Source organism: Gossypium hirsutum, chromosome D12, assembly GCF_007990345.1.
Source record: "Gossypium hirsutum isolate 1008001.06 chromosome D12, Gossypium_hirsutum_v2.1, whole genome shotgun sequence".
NCBI classification, from domain to species: domain Eukaryota; kingdom Viridiplantae; phylum Streptophyta; class Magnoliopsida; order Malvales; family Malvaceae; genus Gossypium; species Gossypium hirsutum.
Window position 1 is genome coordinate 28,945,056 of NC_053448.1, and position 21,190 is coordinate 28,966,245.

The 21,190-nt window shown below is 31.7% G+C and overlaps 2 protein-coding genes across 2 annotated transcripts; both read left to right on the forward strand.

Moving 5' to 3' along the window:
* Positions 1 to 15,658: 15,658 nt before the first annotated feature.
* LOC107947504 (putative EG45-like domain containing protein 1) lies at positions 15,659 to 16,516 on the forward strand. Its single transcript, XM_016882142.2, has 3 exons — positions 15,659 to 15,798; positions 15,932 to 16,202; positions 16,302 to 16,516. Exons 1-3 carry the CDS (start codon positions 15,699 to 15,701, stop codon positions 16,306 to 16,308), a joined length of 378 nt encoding a protein of 125 aa, XP_016737631.1. The 5' UTR covers positions 15,659 to 15,698; the 3' UTR covers positions 16,309 to 16,516.
* A 1,514-nt stretch (positions 16,517 to 18,030) lies between these two features.
* LOC121224505 (putative EG45-like domain containing protein 1) lies at positions 18,031 to 20,090 on the forward strand. The gene is made up of 2 exons (XM_041107939.1): positions 18,031 to 18,100; positions 19,879 to 20,090. Exons 1-2 carry the CDS (start codon positions 18,031 to 18,033, stop codon positions 20,088 to 20,090), a joined length of 282 nt encoding a protein of 93 aa, XP_040963873.1.
* Positions 20,091 to 21,190: the final 1,100 nt, after the last annotated feature.

Sequence of the window (21,190 nt, forward strand, 5' to 3'; positions counted from 1 at the left end):
TTAAGAAAATTATTACCTCTCGGCTCTAATTAACTTAATCGATTGGTTGATACTCTCTTATCTCCTGACATCACTTTCTCAACTAGGGTAAATTACGATTTACTCGATTCGACTTTATCTTCTAATCTCGTCTATGCTATGATAACTTATTAAGGTTGTCAACTGTAACAGTTTAAGAACACGTAATTTATACCAACCAATCCATCTTGAGAAATCTCAAATCCTCCATTAGTCACACCCCCATCCACTCGTTAATCTCTCCTAAGGGATTTAGCCACTTATGTTATTCATAATCTTGACTTCGATCAAATGAACCATGTAAGAAACAGAACCAATTCAAAGAAGAAAATAGATTTGAATAATTGTGGATTAAGTATCGAATGAGGAACGGTGTAGCAAATCTCTTTATTAGAATAACGAAATAAAACAAGTGAAAAGAATAATATAACTGAATACTTTAATTAAATAAACAAGTCCTTAAATCAAAACTGATTCAATAATAAAAATAAGAAAGTATCTAAAAACCGAAAAAAAATAATCTAAAACTAATTCTAAACTACGATGGTTTTTAAAGGTGTATAGGACGACTTGATTACATTCAACCCCTAATGTCTTATTTATAGAGGTGTTGCCAACCCAAATTAAGTCTTCTGCACGTGACATATCTTCGTATAAGTTTGATCACACGGACAAAAATAATCTCGAATCACTTAGGCAAGATGTCGATGTGTGTTGCGCCACACCAAGGTTATGTCGTGGCACAACACCCAATTCTAGCCTTAGTCGATTGTTTGGTACTTTGATGGGTCGGGAAGCTTGTGCATCACTCGTCCCTTGCTCTCACATCAATTTGGCATTTATATATTCATCCTACACACTAAATTAAACACATTAGCACAACCTAAGGCCCATGGCAACCTATTGGGTCACAACACCTACAAAATGTGTTGAAAAACACTTATTTTATTAAATTCTAATCCTAAGGTCTAATTACCGAAAAAAATATAAAATACTAAATTGCATAGAAAACAAGCTCCTTAAGTACAAAATTGACTCAAATTGACTACTACATTTGACGGCAGGTTAGGCATTCACACGTACTAATAGTCATGTAATGTTTGGCCATTATTCTAACTTAAGCATAGTTCCTTGGGGAGTAACTTAATTAGATGATCTTGAGTGTATAACCATCAAATCAACACCTATCGCATCATGCACCACAAATGAGTCATCTTGGGACAATCTCACCTAGTAGCATGTTGTGACTAGTTCTCCTCTTTGAAGACAGCATTTATTAATGTCTCACATGATAATATCTACCACAAGGATCAGTCTAACTATCATGTGATCATAAGAAATTTTTTTTTTACTTTCAGGAAGTCTCCTCAGTGAAATTTGTATGACAACGTCTACCTTGGGGTAGGTCATTTCATGCCATTACAAAAGACCATTAGTGGAGGCCGTATGTCTTGTTTAAGAACCTTCTCCCACTCAATATTTTAAAACATGCAAGGTTTATAATTTTCGGTTTCAATCATGAATGGTCAATATATGCATGAAAAGTAATGTGGCATTCATCCCTAAACTATATGGCATGCTTATCTCATATACGGATGACATGATCTGGCAATTATATAATACTAACATTCATTTATTCATAAAAGTCAACAATTTTGATTCTTCGCAGTTTTTCTTTAAAAGGGAAAAAATGAAGAAGTGAATGTGAACCGTGCACTAGGTAGGGTCCTAGGAAAGGGAGGTTCCCAGGAAAGGGAGATGAGTCGTGTTCGACCGCTTAAAACCAAATATTCCCTTGCTAGATCCAATCCTAGACAGATCATCTCATATATATATGTATCATAATTATATTATTCACAATTACTAAGAAGATATATAAGAAGATGAGTAATAAAATAAAATTGTTAGTCAAGGTTTCCATAGTTTTATTTCTAGAAAATAAATGAAAAACATGATTACACAGTTTTGTACCACAAGGCATTCATTGGGTCTTCAACCGCAATCACTCAATCTTTTCCTTATCTTGGACTCCTTTTTAGAAAATTTACATTTATGCCATACGTGGAGATGATAGTCCATAGTCCATTTCCTAAGAACCACAACCTTGGCAAAAAATAATTATTATATAACAAATATATATTATATCACATTCATTCACATACATTGCCCTAAACATGCGAATAATTACAAAAATGTCACATCTTATCAAATATCAATCAAACAAGATGAGGAGAGAGGTTCGATCTTGGTTTACACTATAAACATACCACAACTTGGCTTTGATGCCAATTGTTGGAAAAGAAAATTGGTTCGAAAATGATTTTCTTACAAGCGAAAAATTAAAAATTTTGAAAATTGATGTTTGTGATATCTATAGCAATAAACCTTAGACTAAAATCATACCTGTCTTTTCGGATAAGAGGATCCTTGATGTTTTCAAGCCTTCAACCAAACAATCTTTTCTATTATTCTCGTACCACAAACTGCATCGATTGTGGGTGTAACACCCCTAACCCATATTCGTCACCTGAATAGGGTTACGAAGCATTACCAGAGTTTACATTTCAAAACTATAAAATATATAAATCATTTACTTCACAACATCAATCATAGCAAATTCCATCAATAACAAACATATTGTCCCTTATACGAGCCCTCGAGGCCCTAAAACACATTAGAAACAAATCAGGACTAAATCGAAAATATATAAAATTTTCTAGGAAAAGATGAAAATTTTCGCATTGCAGGGGTCAATGGCCGTGTGGCCAAGCTGTGTCACTCACATGGCTGAGACACATGCCCGTGTCTCAAGTCATGTGGGCATTCGAAGTAGGGACACACAACTGTGTTCCAGTCCGTGTCCGTGCCCGTGTAACTCTCTAACTTGGTTCACACGGCCAATCCACACGCCTGTGTGCCAAGCTGTGTAATCCTTGAAATGCAACCTTTAAAAACCTACAGGGGACACATGGTCGTGTCACATGGCTGTGTGTCACACACGACTGAGACACACTCCCGTGTCTTAAGCCGTGTGGACAAGAAATAGGTCACTATCAAACCATTTCTTTCACCTAAAATATGCTCATACATATAAGCCCTTGTACCTATTTCAAGCATTCAAAAATATACCTAAAACATGCATAATAAAGCTAGATCAATATGGTATTTATCCATACAACCAATATGCCCAAAAGGCACCTCAAAGTAAGCACTCAACTTAACAACACTTATGTATAATTGATCACCTTCCTACCATTTTAAAACATGTCATGCTTAACTTATACCTTCTCATTAGAACTTATCATTTGAACTATAGTTTTCATGCATCCCAAATATACATATATCTAACTTATACATATTTGACCATAACTTATCCATAAATACATATATATAGTTTAATTCTATACCAAGTTATACTATAATTGACCACATTCCAAAATCACATTCAAACATACCGATTTGGTTATTCAAAACTCAACTTTAAATGACCATTTCCACTCCAACCTTCAAGGCCATCTAAATGACACAATTATAACCATATCTAGATGGTTCCAATAGTCAACATGTATACAAACCATATTTCAATCATGCACATCTATTTAAAGCCTTACCAAAGCATACCATATCTTGATCATGTTGAGGTCAATTCATCATATATCATTTTGGTCATTCAAACATGCTTTAACACATTATCAAATTAACACATATCAACAAGGCACCAAATGTACTGAGGCTTCATCACCAAAAATGACCTATACATGCCAAAGTCATCAACTAACATTCAACTAATCATCAACCATAAGTCCACATATACATGCCATTATAACATTAACCAAGACATCAAAATCTACTAATATAATTGATGCATAATGTGATGGATCTCCGACAAGCTTCCAACCCGATCGAGCTTCCGATAATCTAAAAATTAAAGGAAAAACTACTATGTAAGTGATGAATGCTTAGTAAGCTCGTATAAAAAGTATTCATATCAATCCATTTCAAATATTAAATTTATACATATCAAGAATAATCCTATACCAATACCGCAAGATTCATGAAACCATATTCAACAACTCACAAAGTGAATAAATCCACAACATCACATGTACGTATCATCCCTAGCATAGTAGGATTTTATAAAACTTAAACCCTTTAAAATTTTCTTATTTTCATTTGCATTTCATTACTTTCCATTGCATTTACTTTCTTTAGAGTAAATAATAATATCAATTCAACTCATCATTTCCTTTTTCATCATTTTACACTTCAAGTATGAACTTACTATTTCATTACCATTCCACACCCATTTAATATTCTTAACACACAAGAAATAAGCAAATCATCAACCATAGCCACAAACTAGTGCATTTAAGCATAATTCTTTTGAAATTAACCACATGATAAACCATTTCATAAGAAATTACATAATTTAAACCTTACCGGTCTTTCATGAACATAAGTATATTTCCATTTGGGCACTTACCATTTCAATGCATAACTTATAAGTAAGCATAATACAATCCATCCAATAGCTTGGCCAAAGCCTAAGCATTCACACCAAATATGTTAGCAATATAAGCATAAAGACATAAGCAATTTACTCATGGATGATCACAACATTTAAGCATATATCATATGAATATGTCATCCATATCAACTTACATTTAACCATGTATCACCAATTTAATGCAATTCATATGTGAACATGTCTTAGTTCATATTGAACTCTTATCATTTCCTTTCAAATTATACCCGTTGAACCGTTTAGAATATCGTTGGATACCCGGGATAGCTAACACATAGTATGCGAACTCATATAACTGTAATCCGTCAATTCCTGTACATGTATGCTCACATGAGTTGTGAATCAAAATGCTCACATGAGCTATGAATCAGAATGCTCACATGAGCTGTGAAAATGGGCCTGCTCACAAGAGTTGTGGGTCAGAACGTAGCTAGACGATGCTGCTCACACGAGCTGTGGAGTATCCGCAACACATGCCAGACCTCTCCCATCGGTAGGACATTCAAGACCAGCACTCGAATCATGTAAACCCTAGTGACATGTCATTTGTATCCTATGAATTCCTAAGGTTCAAATAGGGCTCGGTAGTTGTCCAAACGACGTTGGATTTCCATCGTTTCATTACGAGATAAATTGCATACCAACACTTATATATATTGATTTAATCACAATATAATTGCATATTAACATTCAATTTAATAAAAATTATATAGAATACAGTTCATATGAACTTACCTAGAAAGTTCGTAGAAATGACAAAGTATAGGGGCATTTTGGTAATTTTCTATTCTCCTCAATTTTCCACTTGATCTTGATCTAAATTAATAATTTCATTTAATCTATTAATTTAGAAAATAAAAAAATTTCATTTTATGAAGTTTATTCATGTTTAAAAAATTTACAAAATTGCCCCTAAAATTTTACTTTTATTCAATTTAGTCCATGAGCCCAAAACATGAAAATTAATCATTTTAATGTCAATTTATAATAGCTGAATATTCATGCCACCCTTATCAGTCCATATTTGTAATAATTTCACATCAAATCCTTATACTTTTTCTATTTTAACAATTTAGTCCCTAATTAGAAAATTCATCAAAAATCATACTTTTAAATAACAACTAATATTTCAAATTCATCATTTAACATCTAAAATCACAAGGTTCATCAATGGCAACATTCAAAATCTTTAACAATTTCAAAATCAAAGGTACGGGCTAATTGGACCTAGTTGCAACGATCTTAAAAACATAAAAATTATTAAAAACGGGACTAAAATGGACTTACATGCATATTGAAAATGAAGGCTGAAGCTTCAAACTTCTCCCTCTCTATTTCCATGGCAATTTCGGTAATGAAAGTAAAATTGGGAAGAAAACATTTTGTTTTCTTTATTTTATTAACCTTTTATTTTTATTTTATTAAATAAATATCATATAAAACATTATAATTAAAAGGAATTAAGCATCCAACCACCCCACTAATATATAATATGGTATATTTACCATATTAATCCATATTCTTTCATTCATTAAGTCATTTGATCACTCAAATCAAATAGTGATCAAATTTTAAATCTTTTACGATCTAGTCCTTTTTAATTAATTAACTATCGAAACGTTGAAATTTTTAAATGAAACTTTAATACCACCTTAATGACACTCTTTAAATATTTATAAAAATATTTACGGCTCAGTTTATAAAAATAGGGTCTCGGTACCTTATTTTCTAAAACCAGTTGACCTTAGGGTCTTACCACTTGAACTTAATAAATCACTTCTATAACAAAAATCACTATGTAAAAAATATTTTTAAAACCAAGTTTGACTCGTAAATATTAAATAATAATATTTATGAACCTACTCATCGAATTTGATGGCCCCGAAACCACTGTTTTTGATACCACTGAAAAACAATTTGTTATTGTGGGCTTGAATCAATTGATCAAAACACAAAACTTGAAAAAATTTTCTTTTCTTTTTGGGGTGAAAATGAAAATTTGTCTCTTCTTTAATAGAAACTGGTAAAATTGTTATTCTAGAAAAATACATTTAATAGTTGAGAATAAATTCTCTCTATTTTTCGATAAAGTAACAATCTTTCAAAGTTGTGTTAATAGCTCTATCGCTGCCATCTATTTAGAAGGAGAGAAGGTAGAACCCTTGTTGAATTGTAGAGGTTTAATTCAAATAGAAAAAACAACTTCCAAGTGCAATTAGGAGAGGGAGAGGGAGAGGTGCTATTAAGGTGTGTTTCCCTTCATATGTATTATGATGGGGATTTGGGCCTTTCATTGTATTGGACCCAATTATATGTGATTTCTAGACTTTTAGCCAAGCACATTTTAATTTAATCCAACCTAATACATATTTTTTATATTTTCCAAAATAAATGTTAATATTCTATATTAAAAAATTCTCATCCCTATTTTACCCGCAATCAGGTTTTGAAGATTTTACCCTCGATAATTTTTTGACAATTTTTCCCTAGTAAAATTTCGAGAAAATATGTTAAATATTTCATAATTCAGCATGTTCGCTGTGACCAACTAGTTTATTTTAATTTTTAGGCTTCAAACCAACTCAAAACATATACTCATTCTTCAATCATTTTTAAGTAACTCATATAGAATTACAAATGGATTATTTCTATTTCCATTTTCTGAAAGCTACATGCATTTCCAAATGATTCTAGTTTTTCATTTCGAAAAAAACCATAATCGTTCTTGAATGTTTTCTATTCTCTATTTCTATCCATTCCGTTCATTTCGATTCAAACACGCAATTCATTTCTGATTTCAACAAGCTAGCAAAAGGACTGATTGGACATATGTAATTACCGCTCAAACGATTTATAATTAAGTTCTAACTATCCGCCTATTAATTATACACTCATTTGGTCACGAATTCATTCCACTATAGTATTGTGACTGAGCTCTCCCTAATGACATACCATTACGAAAGCAACTACTCAGTGCTCATCTAATGATCTTGTCATAAGTGTATTACCCTCATAATATATCTTTGATCTTTTTGGGATAATATCCACTCTCCCAATATGATGTTATTTTATCTCATGGTAACCATTACATCATCCTTCATGAAAATTCAACACTACCAAGGTAGTGATCAAGTCATCCATCACAAAGACGAACGACCCGTGACCACATTTAGTTTTCATCAACCATATAATGCATATGAGAGGATATCATTTACCCATGTCTCGGGCTATGAATTCAACTATTGTGAATGACACTACATACTGCAAAAGTCGTACACCCAACACACCAGCTTTCTATTCCTTATCTATTTGAACAAAGGCTTTTACATACATCAAAGTGTACAAGTCACACATACATAATCCACCATCCAGTCAGCATTTTGGTATGCCACACTATAAATATCACAAGTGAATAAATCCATAAACGGATATAGGATCCATTCTGCTTGGGTCCAGTCCAATCTACTGTCAGTCCAATCAGTCACATCCATATCTCTATCTTCTAAGATTCATCCGCACCAATGCCCAAGACTTAGAATCTCCCCAATTGGACTTGATAGACAACATATTAATGTTTCAATTAGTTTGCTCATTTCTTATAAGACTAAGGACATGTTTCGGTTCGTCTAATACTACAAGTTGTCTTTTTGTATTACGATTCGACCACGTAATACTGCTTAGTATTAGTTAAACATTAGAGAACCAATGAGGAACATTTGCTTCCATTTTTTTTTTGCGTGCAAGAAGAATTTGAGGACAATAATACAAAGTATACTAATTGTAATTCATGAATAATTTTATTAACCAATCTATTTGAAAAAATTACAAGTGTACTTAGACGAAAATATTACACTTAAGGCACTAGATCCAATAGGTTATCATTCCCAGTCGCTAAACATCACCAGAAATTCATAATGTTCGTACTGCATACGAAACATTATTTTTAGTATGTCACTATCTTAACATTTAGCTGATAATATCCCGATTTCAAATCGATCTTGGAGGAGACTGATGCACCTTTCAGTTGATCAAACAAATCATCGACACATGACAATGGATATCGGTTCTTGATTGTCAGCTTATTCAATTGTTGATAATTGATGCAGAGCTGCATTGACCCATATTTCTTTTTATGAATAGTACTAGAGTTTCGTAGGGAAATATACTAAGATGTGTAAAGTCGCGGTGAAGGAGATCTTGCAACTAAATTTTTAGCTCTTTTAACTCAGTCAACGCCATATGGTACGGAGAAATTGACATAGGAATTATACCCGGGTAAACTTCAATTGCAAATTTGACCTCAAGCTTAGTAGGCCATCTTGGAAATTCCTTATCTAGAACTCACATATTATCTGAATCTTTCTTACTTGGCTTTCATCTAAGTTCGAATTAATAATGTAGGCTAAATATGTTTCTTAGCCTTGATTCAGGAGCTTATTAGCTTAAACCAATGAAATGATATGAGTCAAACCACTCGATCTGGTGCCTTTCACTTCCACAATCTCTCCTTCCATACTTTGGACATAAGACTTCTTTTTGCGACAGTCCAAAATCACACCATGCTCGGTTAACCAATCCATTCCTAGAATCAAATCAAAATCGCCAAATGGCATAATCGACAAATCAATGGGAAGTGATCTATTATGGATCTCTAATGGATAAGGCCTACAAACTTGGTCAACGAGCACGGTTTGACCTAAAGGATTCGATACAACCATTGCTACCTTTGACAACTCAAATTTCAAATTCCCCAATTTTATAAAACTAGAACTTACATAAGAATATGAAGAACCAGTGTCAATCAAAGCATATATAGGTATTGAATATAAAAGGAATATACCTATTACAACATCAGTAGCATCACCCTCTTCTCGGGTACGGACCACGTATGCTCGCGTTGGGGCTCTAGCTTCAAGTTGCTGAACTGTCAGTTCAACTTCTTAGACTACCCTTCGAAATAAAACCATCACTAGAATTTCCCCGACCCCTAACAGTAGGAGCAGACCTTTAAGTGGTAGTAGAAGAATCAATATCATTCCTCAGACAAGGCCACGCAAAATGGTCCAATGACCCACATCGCTAGCATTCCCTGCTCTTCTTCTAGCACTTGCCCATATGCCTTTAACATTGTCCACAGTTAGCGACAGCTGACGATCTCAACCTCTCTCTGACTTAGCAGTCCTCAAAATCAACCTCTAGGGTTCCCGAGACTCTCTAGCTCGCTTAAGCAATGAATGCGAACTAGAAGTTCCTACTCGCTTCTAGAAGACTCGGGAGGGCTCGATCTTATTAAGGCTCGTAGCTTGCTCGACCATCTTTGCCCATTTAGTTATGTCAGGAAATTATTTTATTTTATATGAGACCAACTAAACTCTAAGCTCATTATGCAATCCCTAAAGGAACCACTTACAACTTTCCTCTTCTGTCGGCACTAATTCTAGAGTGTATTTGTTGAGCCGTAAAAAATCACTTTTATAATATATTATTGGCATATCACCCTGTCTCAACAACATAAACTCCTGCTTTTGATCGTCTAGATATAACTCATCAACATATATTTTTTTTCTGAAATTCAGACTAATAGAAAACCCAATTAATCCAAACAATTGGCACATACTAGCTAACTATCAGTCACCATTAATACGACTCCTCTTTCAGAAGCAAAACTGCGCACGTGACACATTCGTGTGAAAAATACTTAAGGTATTGCAATACCAAATTTTGTGGATTCAAGTAAACCTTAAACTACCATGGGATCAACACATTTCAATCATTTAACCTCGGTGGCACCATATTTCCATAATTCTTTTATCAAACCTTGTCGAATTGCAAAACTGGTGCAACTTGTGGAGTAGTTACTGCCACTCACTAAAAGGCTTCCTCTATCCTGATGAACGCTAACTAACCTACAGGCACCATATTTTCATCTCCCCGGCTTTCTAGTTAAGGCTTAATCCTGATGAACACTAGCTGGATTAATGTCAGGTGACTCAATCTCGACTGTATTCTCACTCTCAACAGAGTGGTTGTTTCTATAAATATCACCACCAGCATCATTCCTCGATTCCTCTGAAATCTTCAACTATAAAATAGAGGGATTCTATAACCAACATCCAAATCCCGACTCAAACTTGATTCAACTTTGGCATGTACCTCTGGAATCAATTTTGAGCTTGATTTAGTTTGACAATTGACTAAACCAATAGATCTGGTACAACTAAATGTAATACTCCATACCTGACCCGATCGTTGAGTCCAAGTTAGAAGATTCCACATTCATTGCTGGAGTATCTACGAATAAATACAATCAATTTATACCATTATACATTTAAATATAAGTAAAATATGTGTATTATATGATACATAATCAAATTATGGGTCTTACATGAGCTTACGAAAGCTTTATTACTAACCCGAGGTTGAGTTAGGACCATATTGTAATGATTTCAAAGTACTAGATTTACATCGCGAATTTAGGGGTTCCTTGCCACGACACAAGTCACTAACTAGGCTCGTCGAGACATCGAGTATACATCTTTATGACTTAACTCTTTGATTGATCTCGTTGCGACGTGACTCACTGTTTCCAAAGGGGTCAAATTTGATACTAATTTTATATACTCCAAACACACAACCTAATCTTTCTTTCATTCAATAAGAAAAATATTATAACTCAATGCTCATTCAAAAGCATTAACACAACTTACATATACACATTATATCAAAAAATCATTCCAATTTGTTTTCAAATACAATTACCACATGCCAACTACTATTTTTAAGGTATGAACTTATGCACTTCAAGTATACCAAAATAATCTATAATCTATTTCATTTTGCCATTACCTAAAATTACCGATTCTGATTTCCAAAAGTTCTCAAGGTAGCATATTGTACCAAAAATCAACTCAACGTAGGTGCATGTCATATATTTAACAAAATGGGACTATACAAACTTTGTTGAGTCGAGGATCGCTTCTTGGATGGTAGAACTACTTCTCATATTCTTGAGGATCAGCTAAACCTACAAATAGAGAAAACAAACTGTATGCTGAGCGATAAACCACAGTGGTATTTCCATGATTCAAGATAATATAATACAAGTTAAGCAATGCATACATCAAATTTCAAACTCAATTTACACCAATTCATATACAATTTTCATGTCAAAATTTTTCATTATCATATTTCTCATCCAATCCATCTATTACATAGTCATTTCATATCAATAATTGCAAGCATATACTTATCCACATATGTTTAACAATTATAAGCACAATTACTCAATTTCATTTCATCTTTTCTAATCATTTTCGAGTTTATTAACTCGTTCATAATCAATCAAACCTCGGAGCTCATTTTAACTCATTTCATATACCAATTAACCAATTCATGTTTTATAACCCTATTAACCAAACACGGACTCAAAGAATACGCTAATCTATCACCCCAAGTTGCCTAGCAATGGTGGTTTCCACAATATGATTATTCTGTCACCCTGGGTTTCTCAGAAACAATGACTCTATATGTACAATCTACCATGCTACGTTGCCTAGCAACGATGGTTTTTAATAAATATACTGACTTTATGGCATGTCAACTATATTCAGTCTAGTCCAAATAACTTATAGGGTAACCAAATTTTCGATTTCATTATATAGATCAATTCACTTTCAACCATTCTTGATTTGTCATCAATTCCTTAATTCATCATATCATATAGCATATTCCAGCACAAGTTCACACCAATTCTCATATATCAATTCATTCATAAAATTTCTATTCTATTCAAGTTAGTCCTTATCTCGGTATTCAATCTCAACCATAACAATTCAATTCAAATAACCATTAGCAACTAAAATCAATACCATGTAATGCAAAATGTCATGAATATGCAATAACTAAATTGATCATGAATCATAGAAATACAAATCGAAAGCTCGTGTCACTCGTCATCTACTCTCAGTTTTCCTTTCCCTCTCCTCGGCTCAATGTTTTCTTTAGCTACAAATAATAATTCAACAATAACACAATATCAAATTCCATCCAAATCGCATTAAAATAAAAAACCACACATATTTTACAATTTATTCAATTTAGTCCCTATAGTCGAGACAAGCATAACTTTCAATCTAAAACTTCAGATTAAATTTTGAATTCACACATATTCATTAGGGACCTCCTAATTTCTATTCCTATTGGGATTTTGTAATAATTTTTTATTTTATTCAATTTGGTCCCTAATGTACGAAACTATCAATTAAGCTTTACAATTTTATGCTTTTCATAAACTACGATCAATTTCTGTCAATTTCACACCTAATTCTTCAAGAAATCAACAATGGAAACTTTATAAAACTTTAATAGTTTCACAAATTAGAACATGGGCTAGCTAAATCAAGCTCTCATGATTCAATTTGCATAAAAATTAAAGAAAATGGCTAGAGACTTACTTGAAAGTGGGTGGCCGAATGTCTTAAGGTTTTTTGAAAGTTTCTTGCTTCTCTTAGCTATGGAAGTCAGTTTTAGAATGAAAAAAGTGATCATTCTCCACTAACTTTAACCTTTATGCTAAGTTTAATTTATTAATTCATTTTTTATTTACTTAATTAAATATGTTTCTGTTAATTAATTTTTAATTACTTAGGTTAACTAACTTACTTCATTATCATCCTCTAACACATATTTCAAGATGATTTATTAATATTTTGGCCCTTTGGATAATTGTTATCTAAGTCCCCCCAAGTCATTTCTTAATTAAAAATATATAGCGATTAGACTTTTACATTTTAGTCACTAGATCTTAATTAACCGTAATTTCAGCTAAATTACTTAATTGAATTTTAATTCATCTATAAACTAACTCCACAAATATCCCTTTTTAATATTTAAAAACTCAATTTACAGAAATAAAGTCTCAAAACTGTACTTTTTGACACCACTAAAAATTAAATCATTATAGACTTTCCAAACACAACTTAATATTTTTTTTACCAGAGAATGTAAAATTAGAAAATATATATTTGTTGCATTTGATATGTATATGTATATTTTAATAGTGCACGTAATCAAATTGCTTTTACTACCAATGGAGTTAAAAAAAACTTCATAAGTCGAGGCGCTATCAAGTGTTCTTTAAGTACCAGTAAAAGAAATTAAAAATGAATTAAAATAGACACATATCACTCATTTAACTTTACTTATAAAGTTAAAAAAAATTACTAACAGTAAATAAAATAATAATGTGCTAAGTAATTCATGTGTAGTTCATGTTAATCTTTTTTATTTTTATGAATTTTCATATAATTTTTGAATATTTTATAATTTTAAAATTATTTGTTGACGTAGCATATAAGTAGATAGTACCATATCAACACAAAGATTATTATGAAAATTGTCACACCAAAATCATTAAAATATCAACGTTCGTCAATATTTTTGTTTTACAAAAAAGTTAATATGTAATTTGCCTCTTCAATTTGTCTAAAAGTACCTAGTTGGTACCTGAATTTTTTTACCTAGTTAGTACTTGAACTTATACTTTCTCACCCAGGTTGATACATTTGCACTAACACCGTTAGTTTGTGCTTACATGACTTTAATAACCAATCTGACAATGAGTTGTGGTAGCCTCTCAATATGACACGTGACAAACTGAAAAAGATATTTAAACTATATAAATTAATTAAAAAGTATAAAAAAATTTCACATCAAGAATGAACATGAAAAAAATGCTTGTCAAGATACATTTGAATTTGGACACCATTTCATCCTAATTCATTCTAGATGTATTATTAGTAAGTTGATATATTTTTAATTTTTTTATAAAATATTAGTTTTTAGGTTATTATTATTTTAAAAATAGAAAATATAAAAATATATGTTTAAAAATATATAAAAAGCCTAAACTATTTTGAAAAACATATAAAAATTTAGAATATATAATATATAAATAAAAATGATAAAATGATAAATATATAAATATATATAAAATAACTAAAATCACAACTACAATGAATCTGGACAAATGGGTGTCATTTAAATTTGGACAACTTTCTACCTAGGTTCATTATTGACGTAAAAACTTCTTTATATTTTTTATTAATTTATAAATTTTATTTATTTTTAATTTCATAATAATAATAATATGATATTTTGTAAAACAAATTAAAAACATATAAACTTACTAAAAAATACATTTGGAATGAATCTGGACAAATGGTTGTCTAGACTTAGATCCAGGTTCATTCTTGATATGAAAAAATTTACACTTTTTATTAATTTATATATTTTTAAGGATTTTTATTTTTTAATTTATATCTGCTACGTGTCATATTGAGATGTTGCCATGTGTCATCATCAAGTTGGTCATTGTGCCCCATCAACACAAATTGACGGTGATAGTGCGGAGGTACCAACCTGGGTGATGAAATACAAGTTTAGGTACCAACTAGGTAAAAAAGGTTTAGATACCATGTACTTTTGGATAAGTCAAAGGTGCAAACTATATATTAACCCTTTAAAAAAAATAATTTGACTCTTTTTGAGTGTTCGTAGGCAAATTTAACAAAAAAAAGGATTAAATTGACAAAAAATATAAACGTAAAAGCTAAAATTTTCATTATACATTTTTTATCATCATATTTACTGATACAATTTTTTTCATTTTATGTAAGATTTACAAATCTGTGCTTCCTTTACAAAATTGACGTACATTAGTGGAAAACAATTAAGAATTACTTTGTGTTTGGTGTAAATGTTGTGAGGAGGACTGTTCACATATTATTCTTGGATTATATGGTGTATAATTTTTCAGTGGTGGGATATTACATGGGTTATGCCAAGAGACGTACTGCTTAATTAGACTCTCAAATACATTACGTCGAGGGATCCATCACTGCTTTCATGGTCGAGTAAGATATTTCTGCACCAACTCAGAATTTAGTTACAGTTTATCACTCTATTTTAAGCTCTGTAACAATTTAGTGGTTAATTTTGTTAATAAAAGTTTATTATTAGCAAAATCCCAAAAAAAGAAAAAAAAAATACAAATGACTCAATAAAAGGCAAACAATTAGCCTATATAAGTGAACCACTCCTACAACTTAATTACTCACAACACATACAATCTAAAACATCGAAAGCTAATTAAGCAATGACGAATTATAGTTTGATTTTTGTTTGTATGGTTGTCTGCCTTGTCTCCTTTGCTTCAGCAAAATCAGGGATTGCCACCTTTTATACAAAATATATTCGTGAGTATTTTTTTCTCTAATTTCTCCTAATCAAGTCCATCGAATTTATAATCAAAATTTGAATTGTTACTTAACTAAATGCTTGGATTTGAAACAAATATATAACTATGTTATATATTGTGGTTGTTGGTAGCTTCTGCATGCTTCAAAAACAAGGATCAAGGGAAAATGATTGCCGCAGCTGGTGATGCACTGTGGAAAAACGGGGCCGTGTGTGGGAAAAAGTTCACCGTGAAATGTACTGGACCCCGAAATGGCGTACCACATCCATGCACAGGCAAGAGCGTTACTGTGAAGGTTGTTGATCAATGTCCGGGATGCCCATCGACAATGGATCTCTCTAGAGAGGCTTTCGAAATTATCGCCAAACCAGTTGCTGGTATCATTAACATGGACTACAAGAAGTATGCATAAAACATTTTCTTCACATCTCCATTACTTCTTCGTAGCTAAAGTTTCTTTGTTTAATGCAATAACATGATTTTTTTTCTGTGGTTTTACAGGGTTTAATCAATTTTGGCACACAATGAAAAAGTGAAGATTAAGGATAAAAGTTTTTTTTAAAATATATTTTGTAATAAAATAACATTTCCTTTAGTTTTAAATTTCATAGTAGTACATAATACATAGATTAAATTATCCTCTTTGTTACAGAGTTCATAGAAATAAATCAATGTTTTGAATACAATATTTATATTAATATACAACTTAAAATTAATTGTTTTAGCCAATCATATCATTGATTAAATGGTAAATTTACATGGGTTTCAAATTAGTTGGCATGAGATTACAATTCGATCCCTGTGTTTGTAAATTCTTTCACTTTATGAAATGTATTTGTTCATTTATATAAAAAAAATTTAATTGATTTAGTATGATATATTATGTAATATAAAAAATATAGTACTTCCAAATCCAATTCACACATGGATATAGATTAATAATTCATTAATTTTTTTTATTGGAAACATTCACTTTGCTCTATTACTATTATTATTGGATATTGTCTATGAATGAAATGTTAATGTAGATAAAGTCTAGGATGATAGGGTAATATATATATATTTCAGTGGAATTGAAATGAAAATATTATATTTACGCACCAAAACTTGAGAATCTTAGGATTAGTAATTTTAGTATTATAATTATTGCATCATTTTTCACAAAATTTTAGTATTATAGGGTAATATTAATTAGTTTATCATTTTTCACAAAATCTATCTGCTAGTAAAGTTAGGATTAATTAGTAATTTTCGTATTATAATTATTTGATGGATGGTTAAAATACTAAATTTCAAAAGTTTGAAATCGAAAACAAAAACTGTATATAACTCTTATCATTATAACCATTCCAATACAAGAAAATACACGATAGTATAAAACAAAAATTATATACTTTTATTATAAAAAATACTTTTTTTTATTCCTTTGAATGTGCAAAAATTTTCATAAATTGTAAAAAAAATGTTAAAGGTCCATGTGTTTATATCATCACATAGGTCAAATTAGAAGATAAAATTAATAGTAAAAAGATAACATTAAAAATACATACAACTAAAAATAATCAAATTATTTTGTGATCAGAATGGTGAACATGAAACCAATATGATTCTTAGATTCAGGGGAAATGATTGCCTTAAATGGAAGAAACCCGATCAACAGACGATCAAAATTAACTGCAATGCTTCTTGGACGAGTGAATCAAGATGGGCAGCCATTGCGGCTGTTGCTACGGACTACACAAGGAAGGTTGTGGATGGCTGTTCGAACCTATTCAACTAGAGCAGTAGAGGCGATGGTTGTTCGGATGGAAACCAAGCTAAGTTAGAAATGGAATTGGGAATTAGTTTGAGATTGAGACGTCGTGGGAAAACATGATCTTCACTACTTACACCACTGTTGCTGCTGTCAATAATTTCTTGTTCCATTCACCTTCATCAATGGCATCACTGACTGTTACAATAATCTCTGTCAGTTTTTTTTTTCCAGTGTTCATGGGTGTTTCAGTTACAATCTATTACTCTCTATTGTAAGTTTTGAAATAGTTTAGTGATTAATTTTTTTAATAAATGCTAATGAATTAGTAAACCACCAAAAAAAAAGTTATCAATGAGGCAGGAAATTAGCCTACATAATAGACCACTCCTATAGCTTAAGTGCTCAGAACACATGCAACCTAAAACATCGAAAGTTAATTAAGCAACAGAGAATTATAGTTTGTTTTTTGTTGGTATGGTTGCCTGCCTTATCTCCTTTGCTTCAGCAACACTAGGGATTGCCACCTTTGATACAAAATATGTTAGTGAGTATTGTTTTCTCTAATTTCTCCTAATCAATTCCTTCGAATTTATAATCAAATTTTGAATTTTTACTTAACCAAATGCTTTTATTTGAAACAAATATATAACTATGCTATATATTGGGGTTGTCGGTAGCTTCTGCATGCTTCGGAAACCAAGATCAAGGAAAAATGATTGCGACAAATGCATTGTGGGATAATGGCACCTAATGCAAAGCAAAAGTCAGTTGATTGCTTTCGATCCTTTATCTTGTATTTTACTTTTATATTATCCATATATTTTATTTTATTTTATGCTTCCAAATCCAATTCACACATGGATATGGATTAATAATTCATTAATTTTTTTTTATTGAAAACATTCACTTTGGTCTATTACTATTATTATGGGATATTGTCTATGAATGAAATGTTAATGTATATAAAGCCTTGGATGATAGGTTAATATATATTCCAATGGATTTGAAATAAAATTATTGTAATTATGCACCAAAACTTGAAAATTTTAGCTTGACTTATTTCCAAGTTCTTTTTACTTACTGTTCTTTATCTAACTATATTGTTTATGCATGGCTGGTTTTTCAAAAGAAATATGTTATAAATATTAAAAACCTATATATAAATTTGAAATAATAGTAAACCTTTGGAATCAAAAACGGAAAGTGCATATAACTTTTCTCACTATAACCATTCCAATACAACAACATACACTAAAGTATAAAAGAAAAGCTATATACTTTTATTATAAAGAAATATATTTTTTATCCTTTTGAATGTGCAAAAATTTTGTTAAATTGTAAAAAATAATGTTAAAGGTCCATGTGTTTATATCATCGCATAGGTCAAATTAGAAGATAAAATTAATGGTAAAAAGATTACAACATTAAAAATACATAGAACTAAAAATAATCAAATTATTTTGTGATCAGAATGGTGAACATGAAACCAGTCTGATTCTTAGATTCAGGGGAAACGATTGCCTTAAATGGAAGAAACCCGATCACCACACGATCAAAATTAATTGTGACGCTTCTTGGATTAGTGAATCAGGATGGGTAGCCATTGCGACTGTTGCTAGGGACTGCAAAAGGAAGGATGTGGATGGCTGTTCGAACCTATTTAGCTAGAGCAGTAGAGGCGATGGCTGTTCAGATTGGAACCAAGCTAAGTTAGAAATGGAATTGGGAACGAGTTCGAGGTTGAGACGTCTTGGGCAAACAAGATCTTCACTACATACAACACCATTGCAACTGTTATAATAATCTCCTGTTCCATTCACTTTCATCAATGTTATCCTCGAATGTTACAATAATATCTTTGTCGGTTTTTTTCAGTGTTCATGGGTGTTTCAGTTACAATCTATCACTCTCTATTTTAAGCTCTGTAGCAGTTTAGTGATTAATTTTGTTAATAAATGGTAATGAATTAGTAAACCACCCAAAAAAAGGTTACTAAAAAGGCAGGCAATTAGCCTACATAAGTGGACCACCCCTATAGCTTAAGTGCTCACAACACATACAACATAAAACATCAAAAGCTAATTAGGCAATGGAGAATTATAGTTTGGTTTTTGTTGGCATGGTTGCCTGCCTTATCTCCTTTTGCTTGAGCAACACCAGAGATTGCCACCTTTTATAGAATATATGTTTGTGAGTGTTGTTTTCTCTAATTCCTCCTAATCAAGTCCATCGAATTTAAAATAAAATTTTGAGTTTTTCTTAACCAAACGCTTTGATTTGAAACAAATTTATAACTATGCTATATAGTGTGAATGTTGGTAGCTTCTGCATGCTTCGGAAACCAAGATCAAGGAAAATTGATTGCCACAGCTGGTGATGCATTCTTGTATAATGGGACAGTGTGCAGGAAGATGTTCACAGTGACATGCACGGGACCCCGGAACCCCGTACCACATCCATGCATAGGAAAGAGTGTTACTGTGAAGATCGTTGATCATTGTCCGGGATGTCCATTAACCATCGATCTCTCCTGAGAGTCCTTCACTATTACTGCCAATCTTGTTGCTGGTATCATTAACGTCAAGTACAAGCAGTATGCATATCACATTTCCTTCACATCTCCATTGCTTCTTCAGTGATGAAGTTGCTTCTTTTAATGAAATAACATCATTTTTCTTTTGGTGGTTTTGTAGGATTTGACCAATTTTGGCACTCAATGCAAATAGTGAAGGTTATGGATAAAAGTTTTATTTTTAATTTTTTTTGTAATGAAATATTTCCCTTCCTAATAAATGTCCTAGTACTATGTAATAAAAATATTAAATTATAGTTTTTTATTAGAGTGATGTATCGTCTCTTTGCCTAAGAGTCCACAAAAATAAATCAAGGTTTTAAATATCATATTTATATTAGTATAGAACTTAAAATTAATTGAATTATTATGATGATTTATGCAAAATAGGAAATAAGTTCTAGATATAGTAAATAATAATTAAAACATTTGACGTCACCGAAAATTATTATTTCAACAACCTCATCACCCATGCAGGAGAAGTAGTTGTGTAAGGTGTATATTATGGTGCGGGGTAGCAGAATGAGTAGCGCTAGAGAAGGCGGAGCAGGGGATGGGTTGTGATGAGGATTGGTGGTTATTATGTTGGGTGTTGGGCACAGATGAATATTGGTGTTTCTTATAGTGCAAATAAACAAATATATATATACTGGGGTAAATATAGAAAAGTCTCTAGCTTTAGTCAAATTTCAAAAAGTGCCACATCAACAACCTTGTAACACCTCAAACCTGACCTAGACATTACGGTCAGACTGTAAATGTTACATCGTACGTGAAAACATTGTCGCTTAATTTTTGTGAGAAACACAATTTTATCAATTTTGGCAGACAATGAAAAAGTGAAGATTAGGGATAAAACTTTTTTTTTCATATCTTTTGTAAGAAAATAACATTTCCTTTACTATTAAATTCCATAGTAGTACCTAATCTATTGATCAAATTACAATTTTATATTGGAGTAATGTATCGCCCTTTTGCCTAAAGAGTCTGTCGAAACCATTTTTTTGCAATTTAAAAAATGGGTATCGATTTTGAAAATGGAGATTGAGTCGCCATCGATCT